The 19,423-nt window shown below is 34.4% G+C and overlaps 2 protein-coding genes and 2 pseudogenes across 2 annotated transcripts in view; all 4 read right to left on the bottom strand.

Annotated features, from left to right (window-relative positions):
- Nucleotides 4,673–5,335, bottom strand: LOC104753720 (glutathione S-transferase T3-like). Its single transcript, XM_010475928.1, has one exon. It carries the CDS (start codon nt 5,333–5,335, stop codon nt 4,673–4,675), a length of 663 nt encoding a protein of 220 aa, XP_010474230.1.
- LOC104750792 lies at nt 14,994–16,943 on the bottom strand (annotated as a pseudogene).
- Nucleotides 17,158–18,837, bottom strand: LOC104750790 (annotated as a pseudogene).
- Nucleotides 18,947–19,423, bottom strand: part of LOC104750791 (methyltransferase-like protein 7B) — a gene marked incomplete in the record, with an annotated part of 2,145 nt that continues 1,668 nt past the window's right edge. Inside the window, 1 exon segment of the mRNA XM_010472639.2 lies at nt 18,947–19,414. Within this exon segment, the coding sequence (XP_010470941.1) occupies nt 19,218–19,414 (197 nt within the window).

The following is a 19,423-nucleotide window of genomic DNA, read 5'->3' as shown; positions in this document are numbered from 1 at the left end:
GTCTATCAAGAAACCATTTAGGAAAATTGTAAACAAAAAAAAGTAGGTAGTCTAACATTTGTATTTGGTATGGACTATGGTAGATGTTAATATAGTCATGGTTATTGGTTAAAGTCAATATGGACTATGGAGGCTGGAGAAAGTTTTATTACTGATGACTGAGTGTGAAATTGAATAATCAAAAGAAAAAGAAAAAAAAAAGAAGCAAAAAAATATCATAAAGACAAAGAAAATTCAAGTTGAGATCCAAGTGGGTCACAGTGGTCTGCTTTGAGGTCAATGTACCACGACACGTATAGGTTTGTCGTTCGTTTATCTCTCAATCTAATGCTTTCCGAAGCGTAACCATCTTATTATTAATTCATCAAAACTCTGTACGATCGATGGAAGTCGTGTCTGGTTTATGTGAAAAAATGTCGCTGAAGTACATAAAATTAAATTACTTAATGACAAAAGATATTGTTTTACATGTGTTTGGTGACTGATGAAGTATCTATAAACTTCTAAGGACTCTATTAGGTGTTTGCAGAAGTATTTATTAGGGTTTCTTAGATTATACTTGTAGTAGTTTGAGTCACATTTTTGGTTTGCTCATGGAAGAAAAATAACTGTAACATTAAATTTTAATAAGGTGAAGAGCGTTCAACGGCAGAAATCGACGGCCAAGTTTCCGTAATTTCAGCTCAAAACATGGTCCACAAAGTATCATGGACGGTCCGTTTGCTAGTTCTCCAATGTCTCAAGATAATCATTTTTTAATAAATTGGTAATATTGTTTTTTTTTTTCACAAAGAGAAACAAAATATATAAATGATGTATATTGATGAAGTAAAAGATAAATAAATGAAAACACAGAGATAGCCCCGCATGTGGATGACAGACGCCGTTTCAAGCAAACGTTGTAAGCATGTATTGATAGATGAGCAGAACAAAGTTGACACGATTCCATCTTCTTTTTGAATTGTGTTTATTAGTGTTTGTTGTTAATAATTATTTCTTCTACAAATGATTAGAGTAACACCAATTTGTAAACATGCAGTACGTGTTAAATTAATGCATAAAATCATACTAGTATATAAGAAAGAACTATGCTCTGTATAGCTGTATTATACCAAACAATATTTTTTATTTGGAATTATTTTTAAAAAAATATTTATTTTCTAGTGAGCCATTCTTCAACGTGTGGTATGTTTAAGCTAAATCATTAACGTGAAGAGAGTCTTGGATATTATGCATAAATTTTGAAGGTTTTTCTAACGACGAAGTAACGTTATCAAATTTGAGTTAAAGATTTGCTTCAGGTTGCAAAAATAAAAAGAAAATTATTAGAGGCTTAGAAAAAAATTATGTCCCTGAATTAACGCAACATAAACAAACGGTCATGACGCGCAACAACAATCATAAAGAGCAATTGTCAACATATGTACGTGCATGTTTATGTCTTTATGTGCTTAATATACAATTACACATATGTGCATATAAGTCAAAAATATATAAACTGCATATAAGTCTATAGATATAGAAACTTAATTATATTCTTTCCACGAATATGATAATTAATTTATATGCTTCTAATTAATTATAATCGTCTTTTATTTTCTTAGTAGTCTGGTACTATGATGTAAATCAGACAACCACTCTTTGCGCATGTTTGTCTGCGTGTATTAATATATACTCCTATTCATATAACCATTAGTATTATGGGAGATTTACATAGAAACACATTTTTTTGTCAAAACTTGATAAGCGTGATGGTAGGGCAAATATATAAGAGGAAAATATTAAAAGTAAACAATAACAGAGCTGCCCGAAGCCGGTTTTAACGACCTTTAACCAACTCTGTGTCTGGTGAACCTCTTTATGTTTTGTTTAATCACCTCGAGGTTTTTTTCAAGATTCCATTTTCACGGTCCAATGTCATTTTCTGGAATATTTTATATCAGCTGACGATCCAACTTTTACTACACTAACTAAAGTTATACGTACTAACTCAAATGTTAAGCTTCATACCGATTTGATAGCAAGTACTATAGAGAAAAACCGAAAATTTACATCTAAAAAACTTCGATTACGATAAATACAAAAACGATTAGAAACACAATAGAATATCGAAGAAGACACAACAATTAAACACACAACGAAAGTTATGTTTGTGAGAGATGTGTATACAATACTATATTATTGATGATATTTAAATTGTTTAAATTCTGTAAAATTAATTTTACATATATACCTTTAGAGAGCATAGAAATTTTTCAAGAGAATTAAGAATAGTATATTCTCGAAGTAAGGAAATAATATATATTCTAAAAATCACAAACATGGTTGCCCCGGCCTTTCGACTATTGCTACTAAGAACAAGATTATTAATGGTCTCTTAATTTGGGGTTGTTAAACACTGTTTAAATATTTTATGAATAATTTTAAATTAATTATGAATGATTTTTTACGAAAAATTTAATTCTCTAATAGTAGGTTCTAATTTTGGGTTTCTTATTTTTTAAAATATTGTTTTTTTAAATAAAAAAAATGTAAATAGAATATAAGTAGTATAAATGTGTAAACATTTAAGAATTTATAAAAATAAAAAATATTGCATTTAATTAATTTTTAAACATACAAAACATTAATACATATTACGTGCAATTCATAAATGGAGAAAATGATAAATTTTAATACTGATTTGCTCCAAATTTTGCCCAAATATTCTCAACCAAGTCATCTTGCAAGCGTTTATGTTTTTCTCGATCACGAACATCCATTCGAATCTTGAGCATAGTTTCGACACATGAAGGCCTGGTTGTTGGAAGCGTGTAGTCAATTTCAGAAGCTCTATTTGACTACAATTGTGAGAATTTATTTTCATCAAACAAAGTGAACCCATCTCGTTCTTCTTCTACTATCATATTGTGCAGTATGATAGACGCTCTCATTATTTTCCCAATTTTTACCTTATCCCAAATAAGAGCCGGGTTTTTGACTATGGCAAATCGAGCCTGCAAAACTCCAAAAGCGCGCTCTACATCTTTACGCACAGCTTCTTGTTGTCTCGCAAATAAAGAGGCTTTTGGAGTTTGTGGTAGCGGAATAGATTGGATAAAAGTAGCCTATTTTGGATAAATACCATCCATCAAGTAGTAAGCCAATTTATACTCATGTCCTTTGACACTGTATTTAACTTTAGGAGCTCGACCAAGCAAAATATCATCAAAGACTAGAGATCGATCAAGAATATTGATATCGTTTAATGTACATGGTGGTCCAAAGAAAGCATGCCAGATCCATAGATCATACGAAGCCACCGCCTCTAAAACGGTTGTGGGCTTTCCAGATCCGCGGGTGTATTGACCTTTTCATGCGGTGGGACAATTCTTCCACTCCCAATGCATACAATCGATGCTTCCTATCATGCCGGGAAATCCACGATACTCGCCAATGTCGAGTAGTCGTTGAAGATCTGCTGGTGTGGGTCTTCTCAAGTACTCATCTCCAAATAAAGTTATGATTGAATCTGTAAAATTCTCCAAGCATGATAGCGCCATGGTTTCAGAAAGACGGAGGTATTCGTCAAACGCATCAGCTGCAGAACCATATGCCATCATACGAATTGTTGCTGTACACTTTTGCAATGTAGACACACCCAACCTTCCGGTAGCATCTCTTCTTTGTTGAAAGAAGAAAACTTCATTTGCGAGTTTATCCACAATACGAATAAATAATGGCTTTTTCATTCTAAAACGGCGTCGGAACATGTTGGGTGGGTAAGTTGCATCCTCACTGAAATAATCATTCCACAAGTGCTCATGATCGACTTCTCGATTACTTTCAATGTAAACTCGCTTTTTTCTTGGTTTAGGTGGTCGTTGTTGTTGAACCGGTGGAGCCATAAGATTTTGCCAAACTTGGTTGCTGATTTGATCACATGTTTGATTAAAACATTCATCAATTATGTCATCAACATCATTGTGGGAAGAAGAAGCCATTTGAAGAGAATTTAAAAATAAAGGAAAGGTGCTTTGGTGTTTTAAATTTTGAGAAGGAGTAGTGTTTTAATCTGTTTGGTGTGAATATTTTGTGTGCTTGCTTTGGACGTTATATAGAAAATTCTAAGGTCAAAGTAAAACTATAATTTTGTGGTACACAAACATTGGATACAATATGTGGTCTAAAATGATAGACAAACATGTGGTAAGAGTACAAAAAAACAAAAATACTTGTACAAACACGGCTTGTACAAACACGGTAATGACAAACACGATGTGCTTGTACAAACACGGCAATGACAAACACGGTACTGACTTTTGGTGTTCTTGTACAAACACGGTAAGAGTGACTTTTGGTGTGCTTGCCTATTGTCGACCTGCATAAGAATGACAAACCAATTACCATAACATAACAAAACATAACAAAACCAATTACCATAACATAACAAAACCAATTACCATAACATAACAAACCAATTACCATAACAATGACAAACCAATTACCATAACCAACCGATTAATCCCATGTAACATAACAAATCGATTAATAATACATCCAAATACACAAACATAAACACGGTCCAACTGAAACAAAAACATAGTTAAAACATAGTTAAAACTGTGATAAAACAAAAAAACACAAACAAACTGAAACAAAAACATAGTTAAAACACTGCATCCTTTAACATTCAAGCTGATGACATCATATCAACAATTAGCTTATCCTTAAGAGTTTTTTCTGATTCAGTTAGTGAATCCTTCTTGGCAATCAGATTTTCAAGCATCACATGCTTCATATGTTCCTTCTTCATAGCGTACTCCTTCTCTTTCAATGCAAAGTCCTTCTCCTTCATCTCATACATCCGAGACACACGGTCCAACAAAGATTCCAAGTTATCTTTTCCATCTTCCTCCACATCTGGTTGGGTGTTTGAGCTTGTTTTGGACTTCCCCTTTGCATCTTTAACACCAGGAGAACGAGGCAATGGTTCATCGACATCAACAACCGGATGTGCATCCGGTTGAGACCCATCAACACTCACTCTTCCCCTTTTCACTCCACTACCTTTAGTAGATGTTGAGGCACACCATTTTTGATCGTATCTTAAGTCTCGCCATGCATGCTCCAAGGTAAATCTCGTTTCATGATCATTGAAATATATATGATGTGCTAACTTCATCACATCATCTTCATTCTGTCCACTAGACTTCTCTCTTGTGGCAGCCTCGTAACAGCCAACGAACTTGCACACCAAGTCGTTTATCCTCCCCCACCTCTGCTTACAGTGACTCGCCTCTCTCTTTGGCCGACCAACAACATTCGGACAAGATGCAAAGTAATCCGCAATCATCCCCCAAAAGGCTCCACGTCTTTGCTCGTTGGAAGTAATCAGATCATTGCTAGTGTTGAGCTAAGCGCTGACCAACATGATATCATCTGTTGGTAACCATGCATGCCTTGACTTGCGGTTTTCTCGAGGGATGGGGGTTCAAATAGAGTTTCAGAACATGGACTATCAAGAGGAGTGTATTCGAGGTTATGGTTATCAAGTTGGCTGTGTAACAGGTTCATATAGCTAGAGGAGGGAAGATATGGATTCATAAACTCATCTGAATCCATATCGTGATAAATAACTTGTGTGTGTTAAAAGGGATTAAAGAGATTGCTAATGGGTTTATAAGAAAGAACTTGCGTATTTTACTTTTGTGTGTTAAAGAGATTGGTAAATGGTTTATAAGAAAGAAATTGTGTGTTAAAGATGTTGGTAAATGGTTTAAATTTTCAAATTATGTGTTTACCTAACACAAAGCATCAAGTACACAAACATAGTTAACAAAGCATCAAGTGTTTACCTAACACAAAGCAGCAAGTAATAAAGCAATGACATCAATGACAAAAGCGTATTAATCACAACCACAACCACCATCCGAAAGCAATGACATCAATCACTCACTCGACTTATACCTAAACTAACATCAAGTAAATTAAGAAAGAGAAGGATAATAAATTACCTTCATTGATGGCCGAACAGACACAAGGACTCTATACTCATGATCTACCACTCGTTTTGCTGTTAAAGAATGACTAAAAAATTAGAAAACAGTTAGATTGGAAAACAAACATCACATGCTAAACTAAACAAACAAGAACCATGACTATCAAAACAAACAAGAAACATGACCCCCAAATCTAACTGTACATTAAACATATAGAGCATTCCTCACATCCATAACCCGATATCATCACAACACACATATAAATATGATTTACCTGAATATAAGTTGAGACGTCTTCATGAGTGAAGGAGCTTTCAGCTGGAAATGTTAAGTAAATCTGTGAAGAGACTGCGTCCTCTCTTTCACAGCGGCTTGGACTATAAGAGTAACCACCTTCTTCTCCAAATTGTTCTGATCCTTGTCTGCAAGAAACAAACAATCACCATTAGCAAAACCAATCCCCAGGAGCTCAATATCTCTTTATACAAAACCAAGACAACAAAGCAACATTTGTTTGGTATAGTCTCAAGTCTTTACACTTGTTTTGTAAAGTCTCAACCTACCAATAATCTTGCTCTTATACTGCTAACCAAACATATACTGAGATTAAGGATTCGTCGATACCAATATCAAAAAAATGGATCATACCGGATAACATTGACACCCAAATCCCTAATTTTCCAACACCCATCACATAACCCTAATTTGCGATCCAAAATCTAAGAACCCAAATCATAAAACAATTGTACTAAATCTAAGAAACGTACCATGTTATTCCAATTGCTTCAATCTCATCCAATTTATTCGACTACACAATACGAACCACTAGGATCTCCAACTCAATCTCGATTTCTTTCTTTCCCGATTGCAGAACCAAATCGCCTTCGCCACTAATAGCGTTCTCTCCATTCCAATCGAATCCAAACCCTTCCTCTAAAGCAATTGGTGCTGCGATTCCAAAGCTTCAATCTTCTGATTCTAATTTTTTTTCTCTCGTTTCGGAGATACAGACGCGAGAGAAAGAGAGAGAGACGAAAAAAATAAAATCAATTATCCCCAATTTTTTTTTTCATTTTGTATTTTCTCTTAACCCAACAGCTAGCTGACACATAACGCCTCTTAACCCACATCCGAATATACTATATTAGAGAAGATCTTAGCTTTTTTTTTTTTTCTTTTATTTATTTTTTTGCCTAAATACACTAAGAACCCTGCTATCAACTCACCGATCGAGAAGCTGTAAGGATTCTCTGACGAGACACTGACTTCTTCTGTTGTCCTTTTCCTAACAGTTTATATGTGAATAGTGAATTTAACCAAATTTTTCTTAAAAACGATTTAGATTTTATTAATATATGCGTCGCCATCCCAAGTAACTATTATGCTAATGAGGCATAGCCTTTTGGGAAAATAAAATGACATCTTACAAAAAAATGAAAGTTAGGAAATAAAGCAAAGCGTATTACGCATCCTAATTAATTAAGAGATTTTGATTAGAATAAAACGTTACAACGAATAATTAATCCGAACAGGAAAAACAAAACATCACATTGCAATCATGCAATGACGGTTCCGTCACCTTTTACGTGGATAGTAATGAACTACGTAATCCAAACTGTACTCAATCTTTTAGTACGTATATGGACTGAGCGCATGTGTAATGTATACACGTTTCTTAATGTATAAAGATTATTGAACTATCAAGAATAACATCAACCAAATAAGGCTACATATTGACTTCGATATATAAGTGTGTATAACCAAGAACTATAGAAATAGTTTTCTTTCTTTAGTCTAATAAATAGTTTATGAAGTCTCAGATTCTTACCAGTTTATCAGCCTAAATTATAGTATAACTTTAATTAGCTAAAGATAAACAAAATTTACTTTTGGAAACGTGGGTGACGTTATCATCATTATCACCATTGTGATGACCATGTGAGATGCATCAAATTTTAAAGTCGGCTTCATGTGCTTAAGTCATAATCATGTAAATTGCTTACGACTCTTTTGATTAATTACTTATTATTATTTGATACCAAATCTCCCCAATTGGTTTCTTTCCCAGTTACCCATTTTAAATATTTGTTCCTCTATTATTTTCTCTGAAATGTCTCTTTGCCGATGGCCCGATGATGTTATTTATCGTCTTAGTTCTTTTCATCTTATACGGTACATTTTTTTTTCATTTTCAAAAATTATGGTACATTATATTATAGTTATGGCAAAAGCAAAATTCTGATATCTTTGAACTTGGTCGATCTTCCCAAACATAGTTAAAATGTATTTTCAATGGCCAAACGGATATAGTCATGGACCAACGTTCACATCATTCTATATCACTCACTAGCTAGCATGCTACCATATATATTATGACCATGAAAAGGGAAATTAGGTTAATTTGTTGCTACATTTCGTTTTTGGCCAAACAAGATTAAAACATTAGTCCACATCTTCCTGTAGAATACCACCTCCATCGTCAGTGGCCATTTTTGGTTTGTGAATTTTACTTCACATTTTACTATCGTCTCATGTTCTTCCATTTTTGTAATATTCAAGAAATTTAGGATAGTAGTAATTCAGACAATTTTATAAATTATAGTCATGAGGTATATCCTGCAGCTATTAAAGTTGTCGTCATATAAATAAACGTATGGACTTGAGTCTTGACTAACCACGAGATAACCATTAAGTTACCATAATTTTCTGTATAATTCTATAAATTTCTATCAAACAAAAAAAAAATATAAATTGGTTATTATTTTATTCACTGTGATGCAAAAATTATAACTTTTTAAAATGGGTTTATTAAGATAAATGGATGTCGTTTTCTATAAGTAGGTTTTGTTAATGGCCTACGATTGACTAGAAAAAAAATTAAAGGATGCATTATCCTGAATATTGCAGTTTAGGAAGTAAGAAACAAAATACCCCGATTGTATTAATAAAGACGTTAAACATACCAAGTTATGTAATCAAAATCCACGTGCTTGGTTGCTCTTTAATTTAGCCGTAATCTGCGGGGGCGTTTTGTAGGACAAGAAAAAATATTAAACATTTACATTGTATTTTTTTTCTTCTATAAAACATAGTGATTAATAAATTTTATCTGTTTTTTCGTTTGCTTAAACCAACTAACCCGATTTTTCCCCACTCACATTTTTTTTTGATCAATGATATTCACAAAATCCACTCCTAGCTTTTCTACAACTACAAAGGTTTAATAAAGTTGACATCTTCTATGCTTAAGAAGCCCATGTAAGGTCCCTCTCCATGTACACAACTTTTTAAATTGATTTATACATTTAACATTTCAACAAAAAAAAAAAATATTGCTTTGTTAGTGAATTCGTTTCTGTACACAATTTTGAAGTTCATCTACGTAAAATCCTTAATCTAGTTAACCTATAATTATCTTTCTAAATAGTTTGAGGTCAGTGTTCTCCACCTGGTTACTTTTTGTGAACATGTCGGTTTTTGGTTTGTCATTTTAACCCACCCGGTTTACGAGAAACTACTCTGAAGTCTGAACCAATACTAAATTTTTAGAGTGACCCAAACTTAAAACGTGTGAACAAAAATTAGTGATAAGAAATAGCGAAAATGAATTTGAGTAATTGAATTCAGCTTTTCACCTCTCTTTTTTTTTTCCATTTCTTTTAACTTTTTTAAAAAACGTAGCCAATATTAAGGTTATCCAGTCAAATGCTTTTTCTTTTTATACTTGTACTTAATAGTGACATTATGATAATCTTGTGTTAGTCACATAATCACCACATCGATCAACCCAAAGCTAAAATTAGATCCGTTTTCATTTCATATTCCGAAATAAATCTCTTAATTGACTCTAGTGTTCTATAATGTTGGTATGTTGACTAAGATATTTGAAAAGAAAGAAAAAGAGTATCTCAAAATCTCTAAATAAGTAAATGTCGCGAACATGTTTTGTTTGACAAGTCAAACTTATTTTAAATATGAGTGGTGGTGACTGTTGGCGATGGCCTCTCTTCTTCAGTCTTCAGTGCTGCTGTATCAATTGATCAAAGTGGATTGAATATTACTACACAATGATCAAGACACATATAATATATCTTTTTCTCTGCAAGACCGTTACTCTAGGGATGGCCATAAAAAGCACGAAAGAAACCTAAAATTAAATTAGTCAACATCTAAATAATCCTATCCTATTTAAAATTTTAAATTTAAATGTAGAGTTATTTTGTACCGAAACTTAATCTAGTACGACCAAACCAAACCAAACCCAATAATCAAGTACATCAAAGATTAATATTATCTTACTAGAAAAATAAAATATATTAATCAGAATATATCTAACTCACCAGCCACCCTGATGCGAACATCAGAACTAACCAAACCGGAAGCATGGCGAACCAACCGGTCCACACACCAAACCGGTCCACGAAGAGCATCTTGGAGAATCTTTTCCCAAATGGAGTTATGATCAAGCACAAAGAGAAAGGTTAATTATTCATCATCAAATTAACCCTAAGAAGTCCAATGGTTCAAGAGGAATCAAGCATCATCATGTCAAATCACCTCATTGTTGGGATATGACTGTTGCACTCTTTTTCCCTTGACTAGGGTTTTTCCCACTAGGTTTACCTAGAAAGGTTTTTAATGAGACAACACCAAGTCATCAAGGAACCACTTACCATTCATCTGATTCAAAGATGACACAAGAAGTCATAGCTAAAGTACTTGTTGGAATACTCGCTAGACCTGCTGAACTACTCGCTAACAAACATGTTGAACTACTCGCTGACAGACATGTTGAACTACTCGCGGATGAATCAGACATCATTGCAAGCTATGAAGAGTTTCGGACTTTTGACACTTGGACCAGCCCTGGAGGAAGCCCACACACCTATTTGATTCACCACAAGTCCCCAGCCGATGGAGAACAACCCAAGAGAAGACCCAAGTCCAAACCACCCTTTGAATCATGTCTGTTGATTTACTTGGAGCCAGATATGGAAACTTCCATTTGCCTTCACTTGGATGTGCCCCAAATCTACATATGGAAACCAGAAGAGTCTCTACAACTACTAGAGAATATTTGGAGGATATTCACACGCAATAATAGCCATTGGATCAGGCGGATTCAATTCTATTATTACTTGCCTATTTCGGACTCGATTGTCATCAATGCACAACGACTACTTCCTATTTTATTTTTGTGCATATTCGAGTTTCTACAAGTGCCTAAGAAGCTTCCAAGACGTCAACACTTCCTCCCCAAGTTAACGAGATAAAAGGCACATCTTCTTGCCTTATTTGGACTGATTCTACACTTAATGGTTCAATGATCATATTTTCATAAATTGTTGCGATTCCTTTCTTGTTTTAGAACACTAGAACGTGTAGTTGAGCCTATATATGCTCTTTAGTTTGTTCATTGTAAATCACCCTTGATCATTTTAAAGTAATAGAAACGTTTTCTTCTTTACAAAGTTTGAGTCTTTGTATTGCTTTGTTCTTTAGTTTTTTGTGAGTGATTCACTAAGTGGTTCAGAATCCTGCGGATTAAGTTTGTTGAATGATTCAACATCCTTCATTCGTTCATTGATCGAGCGAGTTGATTATCCCACTGATTGAGTGAGTCAATCACCCATCTATCCATCGTAGCACCCCTTGATTCACGAGAGAGTGCTTCAGAGCCAGCTCGTGAATTCCACCTTCCGCAAGATAAGCTTGGAATCTCTGGATCCTTGTGTGATCTTAAGTTGGAGTGATTCTAATCTTATATCACACCCCAACTGAATTAAATCAGTATTAACCTAACGACATAGAACCGAGCAGAACTAAAATTCTAGTTTCAATTCGGTAACTCTTTAGTACTCCAAACCAAACCAAAATGATAGAAACCCGAACCTGATTTTAATTAATACATACTTTTCACAAAACCAAATAATGGGGGTGTATTCAACTTGACATTTTAAGTGATTTGTGTGAAATTTACAAATTCTAGGTTATTCAATCATGAATTTTAAAAAAAATCTATTTAAAACCAATGTTATTGAACTGATATTGAAAAATCTACTTTAAAATCCATTGTTATTGAACTGATGATTTAAAAATCTACTTTAAAATCCACTGTTATTCAAAACAGTTTTGTGGATTAGGATTTTAATAATTTTTAGGATTCTGGAGGATTTATTTAGTTAAAAATACAGAAATTCAAATCTCATGGTTTTAGGTGGGATTTGAAAGAATTTTACAGAAAATCATATGAACTTCCCTAAAATCTATCAAAATTCTAAATTTCCTAAATCCCATCAAATTCTCCAAAATCATGGTTTGAATACACCCCCTAAAACCCCAAAATTTGGAATGTAAAACCGAATACACACAATGGAAATGGATATATTATTCTTCTTATCATAACTAAAACAATGTACTTCTGTTAGATACAAGTTGGTTCTCCATTTTAAGGATTTTGTTTTAATTATACAATTTTTTTTTTTCCTTCTTGACGGCAATTAGACAAATTTAGACTAAGGACTTTTAGGTTTGATATCGTTTAACACATGTTTCTGAGTGGTTTTATAACTTTTTTTGATAACGTTCCTTTTCAAAAGGGGTCTTGAAATGTTGGCCTTATGTTTGGCACATGCCTAAGTTAAAACCAAGTTGCGCCTCCAATAGCGACGCCACACATATGTGCTTAATGCCTAAACCATAATAATTAACATACCTTTTGATTTCTCTTTATCAAGAATATATATATCGACATAGTTCAAATTTCGCAAGATTTCACATCACATACTCTACGTATCAATATACAGTCAAGAAATTCTTATAAACTAGTATATTTTCTTTTACAAAATGTATTTCTTGAACCTCCATTTTTCTGTAACTATTAAACATCCAAGAATTCTAAAAAGTAAACACCAACATATATCTAGGAAAAAAAAGAAAAACATATATCTTTCCTCTTGTGCAACAATATCTGAGGAAATCTTTGTTCTTTGTATGTAAAAAATCCTCACCTCCTAAAATTGAATCAAGTCGATCGAGAATGCATGACCCTACGAACATGGCTATATCTAGCGCAGGGACCAATTAAATAAAAGCTTTCCCATCAATTTATTTCTTTGTTTGATAAAAAGGTCAATGATTATGATTCTTTATAAAATCTTGGATAAGATACCGTTATAAATATTAATCGTTTTCCACTGAGACATATGGTCAGCCTACAAACCTAAGCCCCTATTTTCATACAGATGTATTAACGAATAAGTCTTTAATATTACTTTCTTAAAATCCGATTTATCTCATATATATATTCCAAGTCTTTAATATTACTTTCTTAAAATCCGATTTATCGCATATATATTCATCGTGTTACTCTTTTTTTCTTGTGCACATCAGCCCAAACATGTCACGTGAAAAGAAGTAAAATTGGTCCCTACATATCGTGGAACACTTGAATGAACAGAAGGAACCACACAAAATAATACGTATATTTTACTCATAAAGCCACAAAAATTAGTCATTCTCATCAAATCGTCACTTGTTAAACCATTATCTATTCCTTTACTACAAAAAAAAAGAAAAGAAAACAGTTTTCTTAAAGGGTGAATTAGCCCAATAACCAAAACAAAAAAACTATAGTAGTAAATAATACTCTATTTAAAAAATTAGAAGATTAGGATAAAGGCAGTGGAAAATTACCAATGGAAGTGAAGAACAGTGGTGGTTGGTGGCTGACGGTGGTGGCCGGCAGCGATGGCCGACAATGATGGCCGGAGGTGATTGACCGGCGGTGGCTGGCCAGCGGTGGTTAGCCGGAAGTGGTTGGCTGGTAGTGGTTGGCCAGTGGTCGTTGACCGGCGGTGGCTGACCGGATGTGGTTGGCCGGCGGTAGTTGGACAACGGTGGTTGGCCGGCGGTGGCTGGCCGGAGTAGTGGGAAGTGGCTGGCCAAAGCGGTGGTCGGAATGGTGGGCAGTGGCTGACCGGAGCGGTGGTTGGAGTGGTGGACGATGGCTGGTGCAACAAAGGTAAGAAAGTAAATAATATATAAAATATAGAAAATATTAAGTACTTATGGTTAGAATGGTTACTCCATGAATTATAAAAAAAAATTGTGTCATTTATGCCAATTCCCCTTTCTTAAATATACCAAAATGTTTTTTAATAAACACAACGAAAAATGTTTGCAAAAATTGTATTTTGCTTGAATTAATTTTTGTGTTGCTCAACGGTGGTATTAATTTCATGTATAAATAAAACCAAATTTGGTCATTATTCATTTTTTGTTTAAGCGATTTCCTTTAAAATTGTCAACAAAATATTTGTAAAATAAGAAATATATCTTTCAATATGTTGTTAAGAGTCTCGACGACTATCAGTTATTCTGGTAGGGATTTTAACTAATATAATGAGAAAAAGAAAAGATATGTGTAAGTTGGTTTAGGAAAACGACTTTTTGTATGAATAGAGATAGGTATGTATTTGTCTATTCCTAACGACGACATATATAGACCTTCCATATTCTTTTAAAATATGCAAGGATAAAAGCAAAAATGATGTGATAAAGTAGGGGTGGACATAGAAACCAAAACTGAATTTACAAACTTACATATACAGAATAGAAATATATATAAACATTGTTACATTGTTAAAACCTTTAGAAAACTTTAAAAGAATTTAAAATAGAAAAATATTAGAGCGCTGGGTACCGGGTACGTGAAAATAAACGGTGCCTAGTAAGGAACGTCGATATGACAATGACGTGAACCTCTCATGTGCAACTTTGGGAACATGCAACAGCAGTACACCCCACAGAGACGATTTTTTTCCCGTATCTGACATTAACTGACAATTTTGCAAAAGAAAAAATTGTTGTGTAGTCTCTAATTATACACATTTCTGTTAGAAAGAGGGGTCAAGTGTTTACATGCATGACATGTTAGAGTGGAGACTGTGGAGAGAATATTAAGCACTAATCATAAAAGAACTTCTAAACCAAACATGATGCATGTCCATCTCTCAAATTTTACACACGAGTCCATGACCAAGCATGGGCTTTTAATTCATCTCACAAGTCTTAAGCCCAAACTAGGACAGGTTTAGTTCACACATAAACCCAACAAAGCTATAACCAGTTGGCAAAAATGTTTTCGTAGGCCACATTTATCTTACACAACAGGAATGGCAAAATGTTTCAAATATAGGGAATCAATTTGCATAAAAAAGGAAATTGAAGTCAGAATTTGACTAGGCATGAGCCTTACTTGTACGCTACTCCATAGACATGAGGTCTTATAATCCAAGGGAAGCTATAGATTTCCGTATTGTTGATCTCTGCACCACCACCAAAACCGGCAGCCGAAATGAGTAAGTCAGTTTTTCTTGTCAGATGGCATCCATCTGCAACTATTTGCTGTACTGGATCCAAAACATTCTGAACATGCCTAAAAAAAGATCCATCTACACCCCAAAAAAAAAAAAAAACTTTGCATTTTCATAGTTTTGTGTCTACAGCTTGATTTCAGAAGGTTTGATGTCATAATTATTTGAAATACCTTCAGCTGCCACATGCTCGATGAATAGAAAGATACCTCCCGGCTTCAGCACTCGCTTGATCTCTGAATAAAATAAAATAAATACTCCATGGAATCTATGTTTCAGCATATATAGGTAATAGGTTCTAGTTATGATACAAGTAGAAAGACTTACCATTGAGTGTTTGAGTGACATCTGAGACAGAGCATAAAACAAGTGTGGCAACCACTGCATCCACAGAGGCATCATCTAATGGTATAGCTTCTCCAACCTATAGACAGGCAAGATTAACAACAGAGAAGTTATCAAAAGATTATAAAAGGATAGCTCTCACACCTAAACAGATCCGTATAACACTTACTCCTTGCATGAATCTAAAGTTTTCAGGTTTCATCCCAGCTTCTCTTGCAGATTCACAAGCGTAATTTACCATTTTGTGATTCGGGTCCATACCAAAAACACATAAGTTTTCATTACCCGCATAGTACTTCAGATTAGGACCTGTACCAACACCAATCTCCAGTATTGTTTCTGCTTTACCGGCCAAATTATCGAATAGTTTCCTCTTGTAATTAGTGATCTTACCAATAACACAAAGTCACAAACATAAAACCCCGGTTATGAGAAGGTATAATTTAAAAAAAAAACACTGAGGTCTCAAGAAATGGATCAAAGAATGATGCATTCAAGTCACAAAGACTGACCTCTGCTTCATAAGATCGCATTCCTGTGCTCAAGAACCAAGCAAAAAACTCTTTATACCAATCTGGTCTCTGAGGATGAAATATTTCTGAATCGTCCTGATGCAGATGAATCTTGGTCAATTACATTTCCTCCACATGTCAAGTATATAATAGTACTTTATCATTCACAATATTTGTGCCAAAGAAACACAATCTTTACTAGTAAAATCGTGTCACACAAGTAAAGATTTATAAGCCTATACACAAAATGCATCTAGGAGAAAACAAAATCGTGTCACACAAGTAAAGAGTTATAAGCCTATACACAAAATGCATCTAGGAGAAAGATCTATAGAAATAAAAATCACCTTGGAACGTGAAGCATTAGGAGAACATATGGGAAGAAAAGGCATGTCGGGCTAGCTGCTTTAAGAAAATGTTTTCTTCCACATGAACATAAGCTGTTTGAGGAGGAGGAGCCTGATGGAAGCTGGTGATGACTCTTTAAAGTTTCAGCACGAAGATGATCTCGTGAAGCTCTAATCACTCTGCGAGGTGAGTATGTGAGCGATGATACCAGTGAGGAAGGCGATGAAAGATCTTGAGTCATCATCATCATCATCATAATGACCACAATGTTGCATACAAGATCAGATCTAGTCTTTACACTGTATTCAGCTTTCTAGGGAATAATTTAACTCATCTCGGTAGGTGTGAAACCACACCTCGAAGATTTGTTTATGTTATAATTTAGAACATTCAAAGATGACTGAAGCATTTGAACTAGATATTGTTGTTTTATTCTATAAGGACACCAATCTCAATAATATACTCATCATACTATATAGATTGGTGTCCTTATAGAATAAAACAACAATATCTAGTTTAAATGCTTCAGTCATCTTGAATGTTCTAAATTATAACATAAACAAATCTTCGAGGCACTCGCTGTTCTAGTTGGGATTCAAATCTAACTCGTTGTTGTTTTATTCTATAAGGACACCAAGTAATGTTATTACAACATGAACAATTCAAATCTCCGGTTTATTAACAGAGATTAAATTTATTAACAGAGGCATCATTAACATTTATTTATATCATTGAAATATACAATCACCATCATCATTAACTGTAAGCAATACCATAGACATGAGAGCTTATGTAAGCAACGCTAGAAATGGATGCCTTTTTAACATCTGCACCGCCATTGAACCGGGCTTTTAAAATGGATTCTCCAGTGTGCCTTGTCAAGTGACATCCATCGGCAACAACTTGTTGCAATGGGTCCAACACATTCTGCACCAACCTTAGAAATGTACCATCTGCTCAGCAACAAGAAAAGCCAAACACAAGATTTATAAGTTGTATCATTTCTCTACTATGTACTCAGATGGAAGTTTCTAGTTGAAATAGGTACCTTCAGCTGTAACATGTTCAATGAAAAGATACATCCCACCGGGTCTTAGTATCCGTTTTATCTCTGTTAATAAACAGGAGAATTCAAACCGTTTCTAAGTTTTGTTTTCTTCTCTTAAGATATTGGATTTGAAGTAAAACAATTACCGTTGAGCGTCCTAGTGACATCTGAGACAGAACAAAGCACGAGAGTCCCCACGACTGCATCAACCGATGCATCTTCTAACGGTATAGACTCCCCAAGCTAAACTAAATATAACATGATAATGTAGCATCAGGGGATGCAACAAGAGGGTGCAATGATTCTATATATATTTGATCAATACCACAAAGATTACCGCGTGAATGAATGTAAAGTCTTCTGATTTGAGACCCGCTTCTGCAGCTGATTTGCGAATAACTCTCCATCTTAGCGTTTGGATCAACACCAATAACAGAAACGTTTGGAATAGCTGTGTAGTACTTGAAATTTGGACCTGTTCCAATACCAATCTCCAAAACTTTTTCTGCTTTCCCAACCAAATTATCAAAGAGTTTAATCTTGTAATCTGAAATCTGACAAAAAGCAGAACACAATAATATGACAAAAGGAATGTAAAGAGATCAAAAGAAAGAGAATCCTAAACTAATGAAGAAACCAACCTCTTTCTCGTATGATTCCATTCCTGTATTCATAAACCAAGCAAAGAGCTCCTCATACCAATCTGGCTTTGGTGAACGCAGTCTTCTCAAATCCTCCTGATTATAAAGAGTTTTTACATCAGGTTTGGAGATTTCTTGATTTCTACATCAAGAAATCAAGAAACTCATGCGACATTCCAATGAAATAAACCGTGAATCCAATTTCAAATCATGAAGAAAAGAAAGAATCTTGAACCGTTGAGGTAGAAGCAGAGGATCCAGAAGAGATGGGAAGAAATGGCATAGCTCCAAGGAAATGCCTTCTTCCACAGGGACATAATCTGAAAGATGAAACAGGATCTGTCGTAATGAGATTCTTATGGGTTTTGCCGGAATCTCGTAAAGCCCTAATCTTTCTTCGAGGTGAATGTATGATCGTCGAGAAGATCGGTGAAGAATATGAGAAGTGCAAGATCGCCATTCTCAACTGTAACAAACTCAAATATTACTCATAGGGGTGAAGTATTATGAAGATAGGGTTACAGATTCTGTCCACAAATCAAATCTTTTTATGTAACGTCCTTCTCAAGGTTTTTATTAGTAGCGTTTTTTTTCTCTAATAATTAGCATTATTAAGTAATAAGAATCAATCCACAAATTTGATAGTTTAGAAAAACAGAGTCTTGAAACAGAGTTTGTTAAGAACAAGAGAAGATCTAAAAATCTCACTCACTTGTATTAAACTCAAAGCATAAGGTCTCTTTACATAGAGAACTGGACACATTACATACAAAAGAACAGAAACAAAATAGAAAACTACACGTTTTCTATCTCTTACAATATAAGGGAGACTTACTAATTTCAATTTGAACTTAGTCAAATTGTTTCATTATTCAAAACATAAAAAGAACTTACTTTTTTTTTTATTATTCTTCACCAGAGTCTTGAAACAGAGGACTCTAGAAGAGTCGGCAAATTAATGATAATTAATTATACGCGACTCCGTAGATATGAGGGCTCAAGTGGTAGAAGCTAGTAAGAGAAACCTTGTTGATATCTACACCACCAGGGAACTCAGCTTTTAATAGTGATTCTCCTGTGGGTCTTATGAGATGACATCCATCAGCAACGACTTGTTGCACTGGATCCAACATATTCTGCACCATCCTCAGAAATGATCCATCTACAAACA

This window comes from Camelina sativa, chromosome 16 (genome assembly GCF_000633955.1).
Source record: "Camelina sativa cultivar DH55 chromosome 16, Cs, whole genome shotgun sequence".
NCBI lineage: Eukaryota > Viridiplantae > Streptophyta > Magnoliopsida > Brassicales > Brassicaceae > Camelina > Camelina sativa.
The sequence above is the reverse complement of the archived record's forward strand: the minus strand, read 5'-3'. Positions and strand labels throughout refer to the sequence as shown.

Excerpts from the sequence above, each read along its gene's own strand:
- LOC104753720 (XM_010475928.1), bottom strand. The coding sequence starts at position 5,335 with ATGATTGCGGATTACTTTGCATCTTGTCCGAATGTTGTTGGTCGGCCA.